The 20,616-nt window shown below is 46.5% G+C and overlaps 1 protein-coding gene across 1 annotated transcript in view; it reads left to right on the top strand.

Moving 5' to 3' along the window:
* The window catches only part of LOC106804966 (PHD finger protein 10-like), a gene marked incomplete in the record, with an annotated part of 66,296 nt that overhangs the window by 30,134 nt on the left and 15,546 nt on the right, over positions 1-20,616 (top strand). The window contains 4 exon segments of the mRNA XM_014806383.1: positions 15,535-15,682; positions 16,333-16,458; positions 17,139-17,247; positions 17,886-17,998. Of these exon segments, the coding sequence (XP_014661869.1) occupies positions 15,535-15,682; positions 16,333-16,458; positions 17,139-17,247; positions 17,886-17,998 (496 nt within the window).

The raw sequence follows: 20,616 nt of genomic DNA, 5'->3' as shown, positions 1-20,616 counted from the left end.
ACGTAAGGTCGACCGCAGAATTTTTATCCTGTAAACAAAAAAGAGAGCGCATTTTAAGAATGGCCTGGCCTTCTTGGTTGTTACTTAAACGTGTACTTTTTATCTTCTATATATAACATTATTATAAGAGAGAGTGTCGTAGGGAGAGGACGAGGGGGGCGTGAATAGTCTATTAATTGTATTATTAGTCGTTGATTAGCTTGCCTAATAATGGGGTGCCGGCTGCGGTGCTGGCTACTGTGCGTGTATCTCTCAGGTAAACTCACGGCCTGTAAAGGGAGAAAATATGTTATTTCACACGACATTGATCTATAGTTACATAATTATATCTCTCCTAGTATATATGTGCCTTTATCTGTGGGCTCAGACATTGGTGGACGACGTCGTCAATAATAAATTTAGCTGGTGTTGCATCCGAAGAGGCTATTACTCATTGGCGTATATATTGAGTATCGGATGAATCGAAACACACACACGTCCACGCCGCGACACAACACACACACACATCATCACACACACACACACCACACACAGCGGACACACAACCACACAGACACACAGGGAACACCAGCGACACGGGACACACACACACACACCACAGACACACACCAGACCCCCCCCCTCGCCCAGCACCCACACAGCACAGGCAATCACACACACGACACCACCACACGCACCACACACACACACACAACCACACACACACACACACACACCACATCACCGCATGGTATAGTAGTGAAGTAGTATATAGTAGCCAAGAATATCAGTATTTGTATACTAGCCGTAGTCAAGGTAGTAGTTAGTCGTGGGGAGGTAGTAGGAGTTAAGGCCTTGATTGTAGCAGCGGGCGATAGGTTCAAATATGTGGAGGTAATATATGATATAATGTAGGGAGTGAGGTATATATAGGTATAGTATTACGTATAGAGGATAGGAGAGAGGCAGAGAGAGAGGCAGAATAGATAGGATGGCGGGGTGGAGTTGGGTGGATACAATGAAGGATAAAGATAGGTAGAGTAGAGTGTAGATAAGGTAGAGATAGATACGATAAAGTCGTTGGGATGATAGATAGATAGAATAGATAAGTAGGAGTATGAGTGAGAGGAGATCAGATAGGATGAATAGGAGTAGATAGTAGGGATAGATAAGTAGAGGTACGATAGAGATAAAGGGAACGTCAGGATAAGATAGAGGGTAGGAGTAGGGATAGATAGTAGTAGCATTAGGTATGAAGGGACGAGGCCGAAAGACAGAGGCGTGCAGTGCGGAGGAGCGGAGGGGAGCGGGAGAACTGACTTATCAGGAACGGTACGCACAGCCCAATCTTCCTAGCCCGCGCTATCTGGGGTCGCTGCTCGCGTCTGTGCTGCGGATGTATCGCCACGATAGCTAGCCAGTGACGCGAATACAGATCCCTCTGCCGCCATCCGGGGAATCTATGTTCAAAAAAACCTCACGATCCGGTGTGAGGGGAATATGGCAGGCGACTCGAGTGGCGTAGGCAAGCGTAGTAAACTAATACAGAGCAGCGTGGAACATAACCCGGACGGCGCGGACGGCCGGGCGCGGGCTGAGCGGCACGCACGTTAAACCGGAACCATTTGCATGGTGTCGCGAATATCCTACTATAAGTTTACGTGTGTGATTGGTTACTACCTTGCGTATACACATCCTAACTAATAGCGTGTCGCGCTGCTTTGGTTACGAAGGGCCGGGCGTGGACGCGGCCCGGACTGAACAGCGCGTGGTGTCAGACAGAAGATGCCTAATCCAAGATGATAATCTGGATCAGGGCAGAGAAATCGTTGGACATGATGCACCAAGGTTTCTGGCGCCTCGCTGACACGAGACCTGGACGACTCAGCTGAGGATCGGGGTTCGTAGTGAGATTCACCATAGGAGAAAACGTTTGACATGGTCGCCAGCTGGGACGGCTCGGTACGGTATTAGGACGTAGAGACAAAGGTGAGACGTGCGACCCGTAATCGACCAGGGAGTAATCGTTGTGATACACAATCACCAAGCGAATGTCTGCGCGTTGGGAGGTGGTGCGACGAGCGTGACGAGCGTGGTGGCGGCTGTTGTTAGGAGTACCCGTTCGGGTATAAAGGGGGCACAGGCACGCGGGCGCATGTGGTTACTCAGGTGCCTTCTTTCAACGCCAGACCGAGACATCGGAGGGTAGCAGCAGCGGAGCAGCAGCAGCGGAGCGGAGCTAACCAACAAGCAACAACAGCAGGCGAGCAGCAGTAGTAGTAGTCGTTCGCGCTCTCAGTAGTAAGTAGTAGTAAGCTAGTATAGGGAGTAGTAGTAGTAGTTAGTAGTAGTAGCCGCGCTAACGCTAGCTATGACTAATAACAGAATCTGCGGCCAGAAAGACTAAAAGGCGTCAGGGGGTGCGGTCCTGTCGTTCTCTCTGCCAAATCGATGCGGTTACTGCGCTTCAAGTGTTAGTTGTTCGTTGGCTTTAGTATCAGCCAAATTTAGAAGAATTCGTTGTATATTAAATGGAATTGCGTATATATTGCACAACTCTGCCGTGGTGTCCCGGACGAGTCCCGCGTATTTTCTAGTATCTGTGAGTGCTTTGTTGCTTCAGAGTATATGATGCCATTTAATTTACTACTCAATTATATGGGAATACCATTATATAATATATAAGTGAATCTGCTATACATTTCACAACTTTAGCGGTGTTAGCCCGGCACTCTGCTGGGCTGACCAGTTTTCTGGCTTGCAGGTTTCGTGTGTCTATGATTGGGCTTTCTTAATTGCGATGTGTTAATGCGTATGTTAACTTAGTGGTGTCAATGGGCGCTCGTCTAGTCCTGACTCGTGTTCTGCCTGCTGCATTTTCGTCCGAGATTCAGTCATAATTTTTAAAGCTACACATTTATGATGGGTCTGGAAAGGTTGCTCTGCCCCGCAGCTGATTAATACGGCACACCTTTACACGCTTCTTCGACAGACGTTATGTAATCTCTATGTAAAATCAGCGGGTGTACACCTCCTGATGTATATTGTGCTTGCTTAATAAATATTCGGCAACGCGCGCCATGTAATGAGTGTATGTTGCGGAATAGCAGTACAAGACGCTTTTATGGAAGATTGCTTAGAAAGCGTCGGTAGAGCACAAGTAGGGCGTCTGGAACGAGCAGGCGGAGGAATTACGTATATCTGGGGGAAAATAGACTGTTTATAATTAATTTGTTGAGATCTAACAGATAAAGGGCCTCGTTCTTCTATAATTGAGAAAAACACTGCTGATTTATTTTAATTAAAAACTTCGGGGGGTATAGATGAAATCAGGTAAGACGTGATATTTACGTAGGAAAATTTTAAATAGGTTTATTATTGTTATGGATGTATCTCATCCGTAAGTGGTTCTTAATTAAAAACATCGCTAATTAAATCTGTTATAAACTATATACTGAAAATGATTAAATTAGTTTAGTATTTTGGGCTGATGTTCTCATCGTAGGTCGGTTAATTAAAAACATGGCTAATTAAATCATTAATGAAGGTATAGAGTTACTAAATATGAATTGAAATAGTGGGGAGGTTTGTTATTGTTATTTCAGTGTAGTGGCTCAGTCGTGGGGCTCCTTAATTTAAAAACATCGCTTAATTAAATCATTAAAATGATATTACTGAGATCATTAGATAAGAGTAGGTGATTATTAGTTTAGTTAATGTAGTCTCATCGTGTGTTGGCGTCCGGCGTTCGCGTGTCACTGCCGTCGCCCAACTGATTGGCATTCATCCCAGCCTCTGTGGGGGAACTTCGGGGTGGTGCTGAAGCCGGCAAAAAAAATAAAAAAAAAATTGGGGGTGGATTTAACTTAATATGTTAATGGTTTCTCCGCTCTGCTCTCCAGCGACCCTACGCTCTCCCCCACCTCGTCAGCTGCTGCCAGTCTTTTTCCGGCGCCATGCGATAATGGCGGATCATTTTGTTTGTTGTTTCTTTCTGCCTACGCAAGGATGAGTAAAATAAAGGGGGTTAAAAACACAAACGGGGGGTGATGGCGATCCTCCCCAGACAATTTTTGAAAATAGTTGGATCACAGGGGAAATGGTAGTTTGAGGCACCTTTAAGTTACATGTACAGCCTTCATGGCTGAGTAGCCAACAATTCTTTTTTTTTCTTTTTTTTACTTTCGCGTCATTAACAGCGGACGGCAATGGCTTCTTTTGGCCCCCCTAGACGTACGCCACTGGTTCTGCTGGCGCAAGTGTTCACTAGATTGATCCTTTTGCATAGTTGGAGATTTGCTATCCATATCCACGCTTGGTGAATTCGCCGTCCTTCGATAGTATGGAAATACTACGGACGCCATGTTACTTACACGCCATTTCCATCAGCGGCAGGCTAGCAGTCCGTCTATTTATACTATAGAGTCATCCCTCTGCCTGTGTGGTGTTCGGAGGACGTTGATGTCCGTACGTGTGAGGCTCCGCACGTGTCGATGTCCGTACGGGTGTGAGTCCGTACGTGTGATGTTCCGCAGCGGTGTGAATGGTATGCACGTGTGAATGTATGCTACGATGTGAATTGTCGGGGCGTACGTGTCGATGTGGGCCGCACGTTGTGAGCGTGTCGGCGGTAGCGTGTGATGTCCGCACATGTGATGTCCGCACGTGTGATGGCGCGCTACGTGTGATGGTCCGTACCTGGGTGAGTCCGCACGTGGTGGTATCACGTACGTGGGATGTGATGTACGTGGCTGATGTCGCCACGTGTATGTCCTGCACGGGGTGATTGCCGTCAGCGTGTGATGTCCTCGCATCATGGTGGATATGCCGTTGAGCGGCTATGGTCCGTACGTGGTGATATCGACGGTGTGGATGTGCGCGCAGTGTGAGGATGTCCGAGAGCGTGTGATGGTCCGGTACGTAGTCCCACGTCGTGATTGGTAGTACGTTGTGATGTGCCGTACGTGCTGATGTATGCTACGATGCTGGGGTATGTCCGCACCGGTGTGATTATCCGGCACGTTGTGATGTTCGGGGCGTACGTGTTGCATAATCCGTAGCGTTGGATGGTCAGCGCAGTGTTGATTGTCCGTAGTGTGACTGTCCGAACGTGTGATGTGCCGGTAGCGGTGTGTGTCCGCCCACGTGTGATAGTACGTACTGGTGTGATTTGTCCGCTACGTGTGATGTATTGTACGTGCTCTACGCCTTGTCCTGCCACGGTGTGATGTCCCTACGCCTGTGATGGTGCGCAACGTGTGATGTCCGCACGTGTTGCATGATCCGTACGTGGGTGATGGGTCTGCGTACGGTGTGATGTTCCGCACGCTGTGATTGTTAGCCGTACGTTTGATGGTATGTACGTGTGATGTCCCGCAGCGTGTGATGTTCCGCCTACGTGTGATGTCCGGGATGTTGCGGAGTTCCGCACGTGTGATGTACCGCACGGTGTGATGTCCGCACGTGTATCGGCCGCACGTGTGATTGTCCGTACGGTTCGGGGGGGGCGCGGCGGGGTGTGAGGTGTAGCTGTATGGGACGGGAGATGTCCGCACGTGTAAGATGTCCGCACGGTGTGATGTCCGCCACGCTGTGATGTCGCACGTGTGATGTATGTAACTGTGTGCATGTTCGCCACGTGTGATGTCCTACGTGTGATGTCCGTACGTGTGATGTCCGCCGTGTGATGTCCGCCCACGTGTGATGTAATGTACGTAGGGGTCTGATAGTCCGCCAGTCGTGACTGTCGCACGTGTGATGTAGTGATACGTGTGATGTTACCGCACGTGTGATGTCGCACGTGTATGGTCCGGCAGCGTGGGTGATGTCCGTTACGTGTGAGGCGCGTACGTGTGAGGGGTGGCCGCAGGCGTGTGATGTCCGTAACTGGTGTGATGGTATGGTTCGTGTGAGTGTAGTACGTGTGATGATCCCGTACGTGTTGGATGTACCGCTTACAGTTGTGATATCGCGCACGGTTGTGTGTCCGCACGTGTGATGTCCGTACGTGTGAATGTACGCCACGTGTATGTCCGCACTGGTGATCTGTCGCACGTGGTGGGATGTCCGCACGTGTGATGTCCGTACGATGTAGATGTCCGTACGTGTGATCGTCCGCCACGGCTGCAGGTCCGAACGGTGATCGTATGTCACGGCCCGGTGGGTGTATGGATATTAGTACGTGTGGATGTCCGTACGCTGTGCATGCTCCGTACAGTGTGATGTCCGCACTGTTATGTCGCACGTATGATGTGTCCGCACGTGTGATGATAGGACGTGTGATGTCCGCAGCGGTGTGATGTCCGCACGGGGGGGGGGGGCGGGTGTGGATGTATGTACGTTGATGTCCGCACGTGGTGATGTCCGAGCGTGTGATGTATGTGACGTGTGCTGTCCGCACGTGTTGATGTCCGCACGTGTGATGGTATGTACGTGGTGATGTCCGCACGTGTAATATCCGCACGTGTGTACTGTCCGCACGTAGTGAGTGTATGGACGTGTTGATGTCCGCACTCCCAATGTGATGTCCGTACGTGTGATGTCGTAGTGTGACTGTAGACGCACGTGTGATGTCCGCACGTTGGATGTATTACGGGGCGGCGGGGTCAGCAGGCGAGTCGGCGGGGCGGGCGGGAGGGCACGGGGGGAGGTGAGTCGGGCGTGTGTGATGTCCGCAACGGTGTGATGTCGCGCACAGTGTGATGTTATGTACGTGTGATGTCCGCACGTGTCATGTCCGCACGTGTGATGTATGTACGTGTGATGTCACGCACGTGTGATGTCCGCAGGTGTGCATGTAATTAACGTGCTCTTGATGTCCGCACGTGTTGATGTCCGCACGTGTGTATGTAGGACGTGTGATGTCGCACGTGGTGATGTTCCGGTACGTGTGATGTCCGTAGCGTGTTGATGTACGACGGTGATGTCGCACGTGTGATGTTGTACGTGTCATGTCCGCACGTGGGATGTCCGCCACGTGTGATTGTATGTACGTGTGATGTTCCGTACGTGTGATGTACGCACGTGTGATGTCCGCACGTGCGATGTGGTCCGCGAGTGTGATGTACGACGTGTGATGTGCCGTACGTGTGAATGGTCGTACGTGTGATGTCGCCCGTGTAGATGTTCGAACGTGCTGATCGTGATGTTACGGTGTGAGGGTATGTACGTGTGATGGTCGTCGTACGTGTGAATGTCCGTACGTGTGATGTCCGCTACGTGTTGATGGTCCCGCTACGTGTTGATGGAATAATGATCCGCACGTGGTGTGGATTATGTACGGTGTGATGTCCGCACGTGTGTATGTCCGCACAGGTTGATTATGTACTGTGATTTCCGTCACTGTGCTGATGTCCGCACGTTGTGATGTAGGTAGTGTGATTCCGTACGTGTTGATGTGCGCGCACGCTGTGATGTCGCACGTTGTGATGTCCGCACGTGTGATGTATGTACGTGTGATTGTCCGCACGTGTCGATGTTCCGCTACGGTGATGTCCGCACCGTGTTGATGTCCGCCACGCTGTGTCATTGTCCGTACGTGTGATGCTCGTACGCGTGATGTATGTACGTGTGATATAGTGTACGTGTGATGTCCCACGTGTGGATGTCCTTCACGTGTGCATTGTCCGTACGGGTGATGTCCGCGACGTGTGATAGTATGTACGTGTAATGTTTTCACGTCGTGATGTCCGTACGTGTGATGTCATGTACGTGTGTTGTCCGTACGTGTAATGTCTAAGGGCGCGTTATGAAGAGAAAGAAGCTGAGCCGAAGGGACAACGACGGAAAGAAGGGACGGAGGGGATGAAGTAGGACTTTGCACTCTACAGCGCTAGGGCGCTCTTCCAATTATAAACACAGTGTCTACTGATAGAATTAATTTCAGAACATGTTGTGCTGAGAGACCCCCTAACCAGTTTAAATGCATATTCATCACAAAATATAACGCCTCTGGTGAGATATTTGCGCATGCGCCAATACACTCAACTTAGCGAGATTGTGTACTGAATGGTTATGCAGGCAGGCAACCTTACATGCAAAGACCTTCTGCTTCCTATTTCTTGAGAGGGCGACAGATAAATGGTATTATATAAATCGGATGCTACGAATAGCCTCCATCTCAAGATTAAGATAATGAATTTTCACAAAAATCTTTTTTCTATTCTCGAGGGAGGATATTGCGCTATGCGCGAGCCACCGTTTCATGGGCGCGCAGTAACCCGACTGAAGATAACTGCCTAATAGTAGCTTGCTGAGAAAGAGAGGAGGTGGAGGCCTGTGGAAAAGGCGCGACGGAAAGATAGCTGAAGGAGCCGTAGAAGAGAAGCAGCGCTGATTGGAAAGACAAAGGAGGCCGGCGTATAGGACGGGAGGGTAGTGAAGAAGCGATGTTGCCTCCTACATGCTTAGTGGCGCTCTCTCAATTATAAACACAGGTGTACCTGATAAGAATACATTACAGAAAGCTGTGCTGCGATACCCCCTGAACCATACTAAAGCCAGTATTTCATCACAACTACATACTCCTCTTGGTGAAATAGTTCGCGCATGCACAACTCACTGACCAGGAGACAGATTTGTACTGAATGCATATGCAGCAAGCCACCTTACATGAAAGACCTTCTTCCTAGATCTGGAGAAAGGTCTGCGAATAAAATGTTAATCATAAAGAATCTATGGTGTATCATACCTCTTCAAGATTAAATGCATAATTTTTCGCAAATCTTCTTCTTCCCTGCGATATATTGCGCAATGTCGCGCGAGCACCGTTTATAGCGTGCAGTAACCCGACTGCAAGATAACTGCATATATAGCTTGCTGAGAGAGCGGAGGACGGTGGGAGACTGTGGGAAAGGCAAAAGGAAAGATAGCGCCCCTGAACGCGCCGTAGAAGAGGAAGCAGGCTTGGAGAAAGGACAAATGAGGCCGGCGTATAGGACGGAGCGTAGTCTCAAGCAAGCAGGATTTGCGTCCTACAGGCTACAGGCTACAAGGCTAGGGCGCTCCACAATTAGAAACAACAGCATCTACTTTGATAAGAATAATTACAAGAAATCTGTGCTGCGATACCCTCCTAACCATACTAAATGATATTCCATCATAAAATATAACGTCATCTGCGCGAGATATTGCGCCATGCGCAAAAAAAAAACACACTAACGTCAAGCCAGATTTGTACTGAATGCGTATATGCAGCAGGCACTTTACGCAAAGACCTTCTTCCTATTTCATGAGAGAGGCTAGCGGAATAAAGTTGTCATATAATATTTGCCGATAATTACCTTCCTCTCAAGATTAAATAGATAATTTTCGCAAAATATTATTCTTCTAGTATCGCGAGTGACATTGCGCTTGTTAACGTCGTTCATTAACAGGAGCGGAGAATAGCTGAACGTGATCAGTCCAACGATGAGACGTGATGAAATTGTCAAATTATAGTTGTAGCTAGGGGGCTACATGTTATGACTGTTCTGTCATAGCTCTAGGTCGCGTGTACAAATGAAAACGTATAATGTATCTTAATGATTAGGTTACAAGGTAGCACATATAAAATGGATTCGCGGGTCATTGTGGCACTTGCAACCGAATTGCCGTATTAAGCTGCAAGTATTAGTGTTCGCTATCGCTGAAAAGGTCAGGGCAGTTATCCCCATTGCTTGTTCAGCAGCTTTCGCTGAGAGCTAACAAGTAGGCCATTCTTCTCAACTCCTTATGTGGAACAAAGAATCCAAGAACAAATGTGGATTAATGAGTGGCAATATATATACTTTGTCTGTGATGTTTTTGAAGCTGTGCTTTTTTGTCATACTAAAATTCGTATAGGCTACACAGATTTTTGTGTACCACATGCATACCTTTTGTGTGCGTGCTTAGCGTCGCTGCGTGTGTGTGCGGTGTGTGCGTGCGCGCGTGCGTGCCGCGTAGTATTTCACAACACCGTTGCATAACTCGCCGTTATGTAGTAATAGGCCTTACCCATTACTATGATATAGCCAGCCTGACGATATATGAACATCGGCTTTATACGAACATAAAAAGCAGCTATAACCTTCTCTTCTGCAGATGTTGGCGCGTTGCGCTTTCGCCATATCTCTCCCTGACACAATTCTACTTGCCACTTTTCCTCGTTGGACGCACTCTCGAACGCGGGCGCAACAACAATGCGTTCATTCACCGGCGGTTGCGATCTCGACAACTGAAACAGTAATTACACTCTGGCGTTCTTTTTTCTAGCTAGGTTACGGTAATCTGAGTTTCACGTATGCTTTTGCTTACAATCATAGGAGAGAGACTCGCCCGCTGTCAACGATGGAGAGGCAGAAACGGAAAGAGACAGAGGGGTGATAGAACACAGAGCGAGGGAGAGCGGGAGACTACTAAGACGCGGGAGGAGAGGAGAGAACGGAACGCAAATTAGGATAATGTGGGAAAAGAGAGAATATCGAGAAAAAAAAGCACGAGAGAGAATCGCGCGCGGATAGAGAAAGTGAGGAGAAAATGTTCAAGAACGCAAAGGAAAGAACCGAGGAGAGAGCATGAGATGAGAAGATGAGGAGAGCAGAGAAGAGGGAGCAGAGAGAGAGAGGAGAGAGAATCGGTACCTTGTCTTCTTACTCGTTACTCGCGAAATTACAATTAACGTAATTTACTACGTACGCGTGTCATACAACCTTACATCACCAAAACTACCCGTCATGGCGGATAAAAAAAACCACGCTTTGACCTGACTCCTCCGCGTTCCACGTGGGCTGATCCGAGATATCGAACGAATTGCGACCGTACGGTGTCAGGCTAAGTACAGTGCGTAAATGTAACATCATAGTCTCCAGCGCTACGTTAGTGTCAGAAAGATTTTCGTCGCTGTTGTTGAAGGTTATTCGGGGCTGAGGCGCGTCATTAGATACGTAATGCAACCTGCATTCAGCAAGTGCCTGTAACAATACATATTTCCCAGGCCATGAGTCCAGTATTGGATCGCGTGAGAACATTTTTTGTTTTGTAATTTATTAAGCGCATGTGTTGGAGGCGTAATGGTTCGTGACAGTGAAGCGGAACGGCGAACATTTCCGATTTGAGAGAGAGTTCCCGCCCCTCCCTCTCCCAACTCCACACGCGGCGGCAAATAATTATGCGCGGTCGATTTATATCTGGTTTTGAGGGGTAAACGCTGATAACATATCGCCAAATCCTGTACGTGAATCTTCTTATGCACGACATCACGGCAAAACCGTTACGCGTAGTGAAACATTTAAACGTGGAAAATCAGAATCGCGCCCACATGCACGCCTGCCATCTTATGCGCTGCGGGCCCGTTTTCAAAAAACACGCGATATTTCCCATAGTCGCTGACCTTACGATATTTTTGAGGAATGTGTCCAGACCGGTTATCTCCCATCTTTCACGATGTTCGAACTAAACCCACATCGGCAATATAATACAATGTGTGGTTTCATATAAACGGCATTTTGGTCCTGACCCACCTACAGGTATAGGCCACACATGTCACGAGCGCGCTGCACGGCGGCTACACCCACCTAATGGGAATTATAATGACTAGCGGTGCTTTATCGTAACAATCGCTGTCACGAGTGTTCGTCGCGAACGGAGACGAGCCATTACCGATCGTCGACTAACAATGATTTACGATAGAGCAAAACACGCGCACACGCACACACGCACGCAAGATCACGCACGCAAGATCACGCACGCACACACGCACGCAAGAGCACGCACGCACACACGCACGCAAGATCACGCACGCAAGATCACGTCACGCCAACACACGCACGCAAGAGCACGCCGCCAAGATCACGCCGCACACACGCACGCTAAGAGCACCCGCGCACACACGCCACGCAAAGATCACGCACGCACCATCTACACGCAAGAATCACACACGCCCCACACGCCGAAGATCACGCACGCAAGATTCACGCACGCCACCACACGCACGCAAGCATCACACACGCAAGATCACGCACGCAAGATCACGCACGCAAGATCACGCACGCACGCGCACACGCACAGCCTACGCACACGCACACGCACTTGCACATGCACACGCACACGCACACACACACGCACACACACACGCACACATAATATATATATATGTATTAGAATTAGAAAACTACTATTATCTACTTCTGATATATATTTATTTATTTATTTCTTTGACGCCGCGCCACGCCGGGCCGCGACTGCCGCTATCATACCTGCCCGAATTATCACGACAGCTCGCGCACACACACGTGACTATAGCTAAACTAATTACAGGTAACTTACGGCAGATTATGCAAGCGGGCGGGCGAGACGATCAAGCGTCATAGGTGTGAGGTGTTTCGATCGTCTCTCACTAAGCCCGCTCAGTGTCCAACATCCGTGTGATACTGCTTGCCTCGCCCCGAGGGGGAATGAGACTGTATGCGCGGTAGCGGCGCGCGGGAGAGATGGCGGGGAGGGGAGGCGGGGGGGGAGTTTCTGTGTGTTTTGGGCCCGATGGGAAGGAGAGAACGTAATCCTGCAAAAACGTACCAGGGAAATTAATCCGATAGTCGCTGGTGCAGAGGCAGCGTCGGCAGCGGCAGCGGCGGCGGCGCGGCGGCGGCGGGGTGCCAGCGGCGGTAGAGGAAGACACGCACACACACGCCTCACGTGCAAGGTCTACACCGAGGGCCCTTATACCCCTGACCCCGAATTGAGGACTTCGCTCAAGAAGGCGAGGATTTGGCCTAACTACAAAAATTGCTGTTTAGTTATTGCAGTCACTTTGCTCGCCTCCCAGCCTCATTAACATAAAAATGAGAAATGTTGAGCTTCTTCTTCTCATAAAAGATGTAAAAAAAAAAATTTAAAAAAAATAAATAAGAAAAACTACTCTTCCTTTAATGCAGTATTCCACCTGGCAAATAATTAAATTTGGATAAATAAATAAGCTGTGATATTATATGTCAAAACAAAAACTTTTGCATTACTGTATAATAGTTTCATCACCACTTGAAATGTTACGAGTTTAGCTCTGTCATTTTTACAGTAAAGATTAACGTTTTGCATTAGATCTTATTTTTAGTACACCTATATGTTGCGTTTGAAGTTAGGTAAGATGTTGACAGTTGAAGATTGACTCTGCTAAACAAGCATAATTCGTCCTGTTCGCTAGAGTGGTCTGTAGATTTACACATGTCTTCTGCTTTTTGTTTATTTACTAACAAGGATATGTCCATATTTATAAGAAATAATGTGGAATCGTGTAGGGTCTATGCGATTTTGTCACACATCTTAATATTAGCCCAGGCTGTGGTCATTACTAGTAAAAAATATTGGAGTGAATACGTTGTCCCATTAATCAATATTGTGTTAGTAAGTATAGCTTATAATAGTTGGGAATTGGGCTATAGAGTCATTATACTAGAGTCATTATCTCATATCGCAAAGTATTATTTAGTTAAACATCAATATACCAGCCAATACAAATACTAATACTATATATACAAACTTGTACTGAGAGTGGGACCTTGCCTAAGCTGCTAATGATCTTGAGAAAATGAAAATATATACTGAAGTAATGTACGCGTATACCGGCAAATGTTCCAATGTGGAACCGTACATGCAGACACTTGTGTTTGGGCAGAATCATGATATCGGGAGTAGGCCTATATAATTATATATAAGTGAGAGAGGCGTACGTAGAAGGTATAGAACTCGCTCGAATCATGAAAATTAAACATTCGCATGCCTTAGTTTACCTATGATTCATTACGTAAAACGTATTATATTATGCAGTTATCTTCCGTCCGTACTGCATCAACGGTGCTCGCACATGCGCAATATCACCAGAAAAGAAGAATATTTTGCGAAAATTATGCATTTAATCTTGAGAGGAGGTATTATCGCATAGATTTATATAATAACATTTTATCTGTATCCCTCTCTTAAGAAATAGGAAGAAGGTCTTGCATGTAAGGTGGCTGCTGCATATACCATTCATTACACAATCTGGCTAAGTTAGTGTATTGGCGCATGCGCAATATCTCACCAGGGGAGTTATATTTTGTAATAAATACGCATTTAATATGGTTAGAGGGTATCTCAGCACAGATTTCTGAAATTAATTCTTATCAGTAGACCTGTGTTTATAATTGGAAGAGCGCCCTAGCCTGTAGGGTGCAAAAGTCCTACTTCATCCCCTCCTGCCCTTCTCTTTGCCTCCGTTGTCCCTCGCTCAGCCACCTTTCCCCAGCCTCCCACCCCAGCTCTCTCTGAGCAAGCTATATTATGCAGTTGCCTTCAGTCCGCACTGCACGCCAGAAACGGTCCTCGCGCATGCGCAATGTCTCCTAAGAAGAAGAATACACAACACACGTGCGAACATCACACGTACGGACATCACACGTACGGACATCACACGTACATACATCACACGTACGGACATCACACGTGCGGACATCACACGTGCGGACATCACACGTACATACATCACACGTACGGACATCACACGTACGGACATCACGCGTACGGACATTCCGTATTCCGTGAGTATGTTAGAATCCCTATCCCCGTATCTCGAACCTTCCTTCCCGTATCCCGTACTGCGTGTACTATTTAGAACCCCTGTCTGATCCCGTAACCGCCCCCATCACATATCCGTGTATCACGTAAAAGCCTCCATCCCGTATTCTACCCTGTAGATGATGTAGAATTATTTGATATCGTTGCTAAAAAGACATCTTCGCTGAGCATTCCGAGTGTGCAATGGTTAAGTATCTTGTTGTCAGATGAATGAATGCGACAGATTGCAGACTTGCAGTGTCTTTGCTTATGCACATAGAAAACGGCGTTTGTGCTTACATAAGTAGCAATGCTGGGCCATCACAGCCCATCAGGGTTCATTCACAGCACGTTTTCCATTTGAATTAGGTCAGGAGACAAACGTGCCATAGACCAGTGGCAATGGGTCAACAGCATTTTAGATAACCAGCTTTAAAAATGCAGCTTATGTGCATAAAAATTGGCCTTGTACTAGGGTGATCTCTAGTTTTCATAATAAATTGACCTTCGACATGTGATTTCACGGTGTTGTAACAATCGGTTCTAAACCCAGGGTTCTTAAGGGTCCTGGAAAACCTGGAGTGCCCTAGAATTTTAAAGTTCAATTCCCCCAAGTAACGAAAACTGTTCCTGGAAATTGGCTATTATTAGGTTTGGTATTAGTACACCTGTGATATTGAGCATTCTATTTATTTGAAATGTCTATCTTACATTACATCTCATAATTTGCTTCACTCAAGAGTTTGGACATTAATTTACACATTAATCATTGCTCGTATGAAACACAGAGATTGTACTTTTGGCAAAAAAATTGCAGCCATTAGAAGCAGCTTTAAAGTACTAAAAAATCCTGGAAAATGTGGACAAATCGTTTGACTTATGAACACCCTCATGGCATGAGTGTAATCCTCGATCTGTGAGTGTTTCCGCGTCTATACATGCTATAAAGCGACAATCGTTTATCCGTGATTCTATCATCGCGAATAATCCTTCGCCCCGCGTTCCCAGATACACGCCGGAGGAGCTGAGATACTTGCCGGTCAACACAGTGTTATACGGACCGCCGAGGCCAGCGCAGAGTTTCGTGGGAGAGGCGCAGAGTGGCGGTCACGGCCTGCAGCTGCGGGACTCGGATAGTGACAGCGCGTCCGCAACGGTGTGTGCATGCATGCGTGTGTGCGTGCGTGTGCGTGTGCGTGTGCGTGTTTGTATGCGTGTGTGTGTATTTGTGTGTGCACGTGCGTGCGTGCGTGCGTGTGTGTGTGAGTGAGACAGAGAGAGAGAGAGAGAGAGAGAGAGAGAGAGAGAGAGAGAGAGAGAGAGAGAGAGAGAGAGAGAGAGAGAGAGAGAGGTGGGGGGGCGCGGGAGGGACAGAGAGGAGGGGGCGAGAGATATACAACATCGTCCAGAATTTCAAGCTGCATCGCGAGATGTTCACCCGTGTTCACATATAATAGCAGTTGTTTGTGGAAATTTTACATATTAACAATCTTTTGCTGGTAAAACCGTTCCGTGCTTTTACGCGTGGTAAAACATAAAGACCAACTTGCCACGATGCTTGTTTTTGTTTGCTTTTCTTATTCGTCATCTAAAATTTCCGTCACAATCTTATCGACGTTGCACGTTTCTATTTATTGATGGAGCACAAAATATTGTCTTCGAGGACGTGTGACTTAAGAGAGTTATAGTGTACAATATAAGTTAGTAAAATATGCGACGTTTAGGCAAGAGATTCCAAAAAACCTTCGTGTGTATAGACAGATAGCATCTTTGTCAATGTCCCGTTCTCTCGCGATGTTTCACAAGGACTCCTCTTCGGACTCCGGCAGCGACAGCTCTAGTAGCAGCGAGGGAGAGGCCGAGAAACAGGAGGAGTACACTTCTCCCAAGCCACCCAAGCCACTAGTCGGTCCCATCGTTGCTGGATACCAGGTATTGGGTCGCATGTATTAGGTCTTAGATATTAAGTCGTACGTATTAGGCCTTGGGTATTAAGTTGTAGGTATTAGGTAGTAGGTCTTAAGTATTAAGCTTCATCGCTCAAGTGATTAAAAGGTTCAGTATTGCTTTTTGCATTGACAACAGAGTGTCAGTTAGCGAGCCGTCTCCCCGTCTTTTCGACGACCTATTCACGTACTAGATAAGTCTGACAATTTTGCTGCTGACGGCCACACACTTATTTCGGCGATTAAATCTATGTTGTGCGCTTTTTTTATTTTTGCTTCTTTTGACTCGTCTCATCTTATAATTTATAGAAAACTCATGAAAATATTGTGAATGAATACTAGGGCAACCGATGCAAACGTTCCAGTCATTTGACGTCTCAATCCCGCTTCTTAATTCTAGCTAATACTAAAGGACCATTTTTCAGTAACAAAAATAGTCTTAACATTAATCTTATCACTGACTTTTTATCATAGACGGTTGCCAGAAATATGATAAAGTTAGGATATCTTCATACGCAGTGTATGTAGGCCCGGTCCACGAGAAGTTAATGTTGAGACTAATGTTAAGACTCACTTTGTATCTGACAACGGGCCCACTGGTAAAAAATATATATCAGGGTTCTTTGCTGATCGGCGGTCGCCCCGCTGCGCCTGCGTCTGTTTCAGCCGAAGGTAAAGCCCGACGCCAAGTGCGGCGTCTGTCTGAAGGGCAGCGAGAGCAACAAGCACAACCGACCAGAATCTCCCCTGCACTGCTCACAGTGTGACAACAGCGGTGAGTGACTCGCGCACTATAACTAGAAGGTATTACCTGGCACTAGAAGGTACTAATTAGTACTAGAAGGCACTATCTAATACTAGGAGGTATTAACTAGCACTAGAACGTACTAAGTAGTACTAGAAGGCACTATTTAATACTAGAAGGTGCTGATTGGTACTAGTATGTATTAACTGGTACTGGGTGAAGACGAGCTAAGTCCGTTACTGAGTGCGTGCGCGTGTGGCTGTGGTCGTGAACCGCATTGGTGTGCCAAGTGTACGAGTAATCTTCACTAGCACTAGAATCCTTTCTAATTATATTGTTAGGGTTAGGGTTAGTGTTAATTAATTAATTAATATATTTAATAAGCGTTTATAACTTAATATAAAATGTAAATATTGTTATAGTATTACATGATAAATTATAATATAATATTGATTGTCACTAGTTAATATTATAATTAATTATTAATTAATCAACTCATTCACTGAGCATAATGATACGTAGTGATTGCGTGCGTTAAAGAACCAGTATAATTACAACTGTAATTCTAACTGTAATTATAAGTACAGTTGTAACAAACACGATGTAACCACGAATGCTTGCGTGTGCGTGTGTGGTAACTGTTTCCCTCTTTCACACGCCATTCGCAGGGCATCCCACGTGTCTGGAGCTAACGGACGAGATGGTGCCGATCATAAAGAACTACCCGTGGCAGTGTATGGACTGCAAGACTTGCATGTGCTGCCTCGACCCATACGATGAGGTAGGTATCGGCTCCGCCACCTGGTGGTTGCGGCGTTGACGTGGAAATGTCGTGATGGACTCGTGCGGTTTGATTGGCGGTCGAGCCGGGAGGCAACGGCGTGTGACGGATTTATGCGTTTTGAATTATAATCCGTGGCATAAATTCTTTTTTTATAACTTGAACTAAAATAGGTTAAAAGGGGGTCATTTGTAATGTTTTGCGTGATGCTTATTATTTTGAGTATGCGTAGTGCGTGCGTGTGTACAAGCGTGCATGCTTGTGCTTGCATGTGCGTGTGCGTATGCTGTGCGTGTGCGTGTGCGTGCGTGATCTTGCGTGCGTGTGTGCGTGCGTGATCTTGCGTGCGTGTGTGCGTGCGTGATCTTGCGTGCGTGTGTGCGTGCGGGATCTTGCGTGCGTGTGTGGGTGTGCGCGTGTTTTGCTCTATCGTAAATATTGTTAGTACGACGATCGGTAATGGCTCGTCTTCGGCTCGCGACGAACACTCGTGACAGCGATTGTTACGATGAAGCACCGCTAGTCATTATAATTCCCATTAGGTGGGTGTAACCGTCGTACAGGCTGCTCGTACATGTGTGCCTATACCTGTCAGCGTGGGCTCAGGACCAAAATGCCGTGTTATATGAAACACACGTTGTATTATATTGCCAATATGTGGTTTAGCTCCGAGACATCGTGAAAGATGGGAGATAACCGGTCTGGAACCCATTCCTCAAAAATATCGTGAAGTCACGACTATGGGAAATATCGCGTGTTTTTGAAAACGGCGCCCGAGCGCATAAGATGGAGGCGTGCATGTGGGCGCGATTCTGATTTTCCACGTTTAAATGTTTCACTACGCGTAACGGTTTTGCCGTGATGTCGTGCATAAGAAGATCATTACAGGATTTGAGATATGTTATCCGTTTACCCGCCAAAACAGATTATAACATCACACGCGCATAATTATTTGCGCGCGTGTGTGGAGTTGGGAGAGGGAGCCTTTTTATGTTCGTATAAGCCGATGTTCATATATCGTAGGCTGGCTTATCATAGTAATGGGTAGGCATATACGTCACATAGCGGCGAGTTATGCAAAGTGTTGTGAAATACGTACGCACGCACGCGCGCACGCACACACACGCACACACACGCACGTACGCAGGCACGCACACAAAAGGCATCATATGCGGTTACAAAAAATCTTGTAGCCTATAGAATTTTAGTATGACAAAAAAGCAGCAGCTTTCAAACATCACAGGACAAGTAATTATTGCACATCATTATATCCACATTTGTTCTTGGATTCTTTTTCTCACATAGGAGTTGAGAAGAGTACTTGTTAGCTCTCAGCGAAAGCTGCTGAAAGGCATGGAAACTGCCCTGACCTTTTCAGATAGCGAACACTATACGTTGCAGCTAATACGGCAATTTCGGTTGCCAAGTGCCACAATGACGCGGCGAATCCATTTATATTGTACCTGTAACCTAATATTAGAACTATATACGTTTCCTTTGTACACGGACTAAGAGTATGACAGAACGATATAACATGTACCCCTGCTACAACTCATATTTGACATTTCATACGTATCTTCGTTGACATGTGTTACTAAGCGACTGCTAGGCTATTATATAAGCATACACCGCTAAAAGACATTATCTAAGAAGTTCGTCAGTGAGGTTGGGTTAGACAATAAATGGTAGGCGTAGCCTCATGTTCAAGTTGTTTATAAAGTACGGTCATACCATCGACAATGTCACAGAAGTTAGGTCGTTAACTAGCCTTGGAAAAACATTTTTTCAAACCCAACTCAACAATAGTGCCGAAGCAAAGTACGGGGCGCCATGCAGGACAGGCATTTTTGTACCTATAAACTTGACAAAAATGAGTGTTGTGAACACAAAACTCAATTCTGTCAATCCTGTCCCACAAAACTCAATTATTGTGAACATCAAAAACTCAATTCTGTCGAACCGGCTTCACAAAAACTTCAATTTTGTAAACACAAAAAACTCAATTCTGTCAACCGCGTTCCACAAAACTCAATTTTGTAAACACAAACTCAATTCTGTCGAACCGTTCCACAAAACTCGATTTTGTTGCCCCAAATATGCGCAAACAAGCATCTAAGAAGGGCTACCATGGTCAGAAACTGGGCTCCGAGAAATGTATCATGCGTCGCCCATCTTTGTTTCTTCTGACATAATGGTAGTCCTTCTTTACATGCGTGTCCATATGCGGCAACAAAATCGATTTTCTGAACCGGTTCGACAGAAGAATTAGTGTGTACAAAATGATTTTGCGACAGGATTGAACAGTAATTGAGTTTTGGTTACAACATTGAGTTTTGTGAACCGGTTCGACCAGAATTTGATTTTTGTTTACAAAATTGACTTTTGTCGAACCGGCTTCACAGAATTAGCCCTGTCCTGATTGAGCCCCCGTACAAAGACCTCACCGATATTCTTATTTTTTTTTTATTTACTAATTGAATCGAAAGAAATCTTACAACTCGTCATTATTCAGTTGGTTTCTGACAAGTTTTAAAACGAGCCGTTTAGTCAAATAGAAATTAGAGTGCTTTACTTGCCGCCATTGTAAGATGGGAAAGCCACAGTGTCGCATTTCTTAG

The sequence above is a fragment of the Priapulus caudatus genome, unplaced genomic scaffold (assembly GCF_000485595.1).
Source record: "Priapulus caudatus unplaced genomic scaffold, Priapulus_caudatus-5.0.1 Scaffold94, whole genome shotgun sequence".
Lineage (NCBI taxonomy): Eukaryota > Metazoa > Priapulida > Priapulimorpha > Priapulimorphida > Priapulidae > Priapulus > Priapulus caudatus.
Note: the sequence above shows the minus strand (reverse complement) of the source record. Positions and strands in the feature narration are given on the sequence as shown.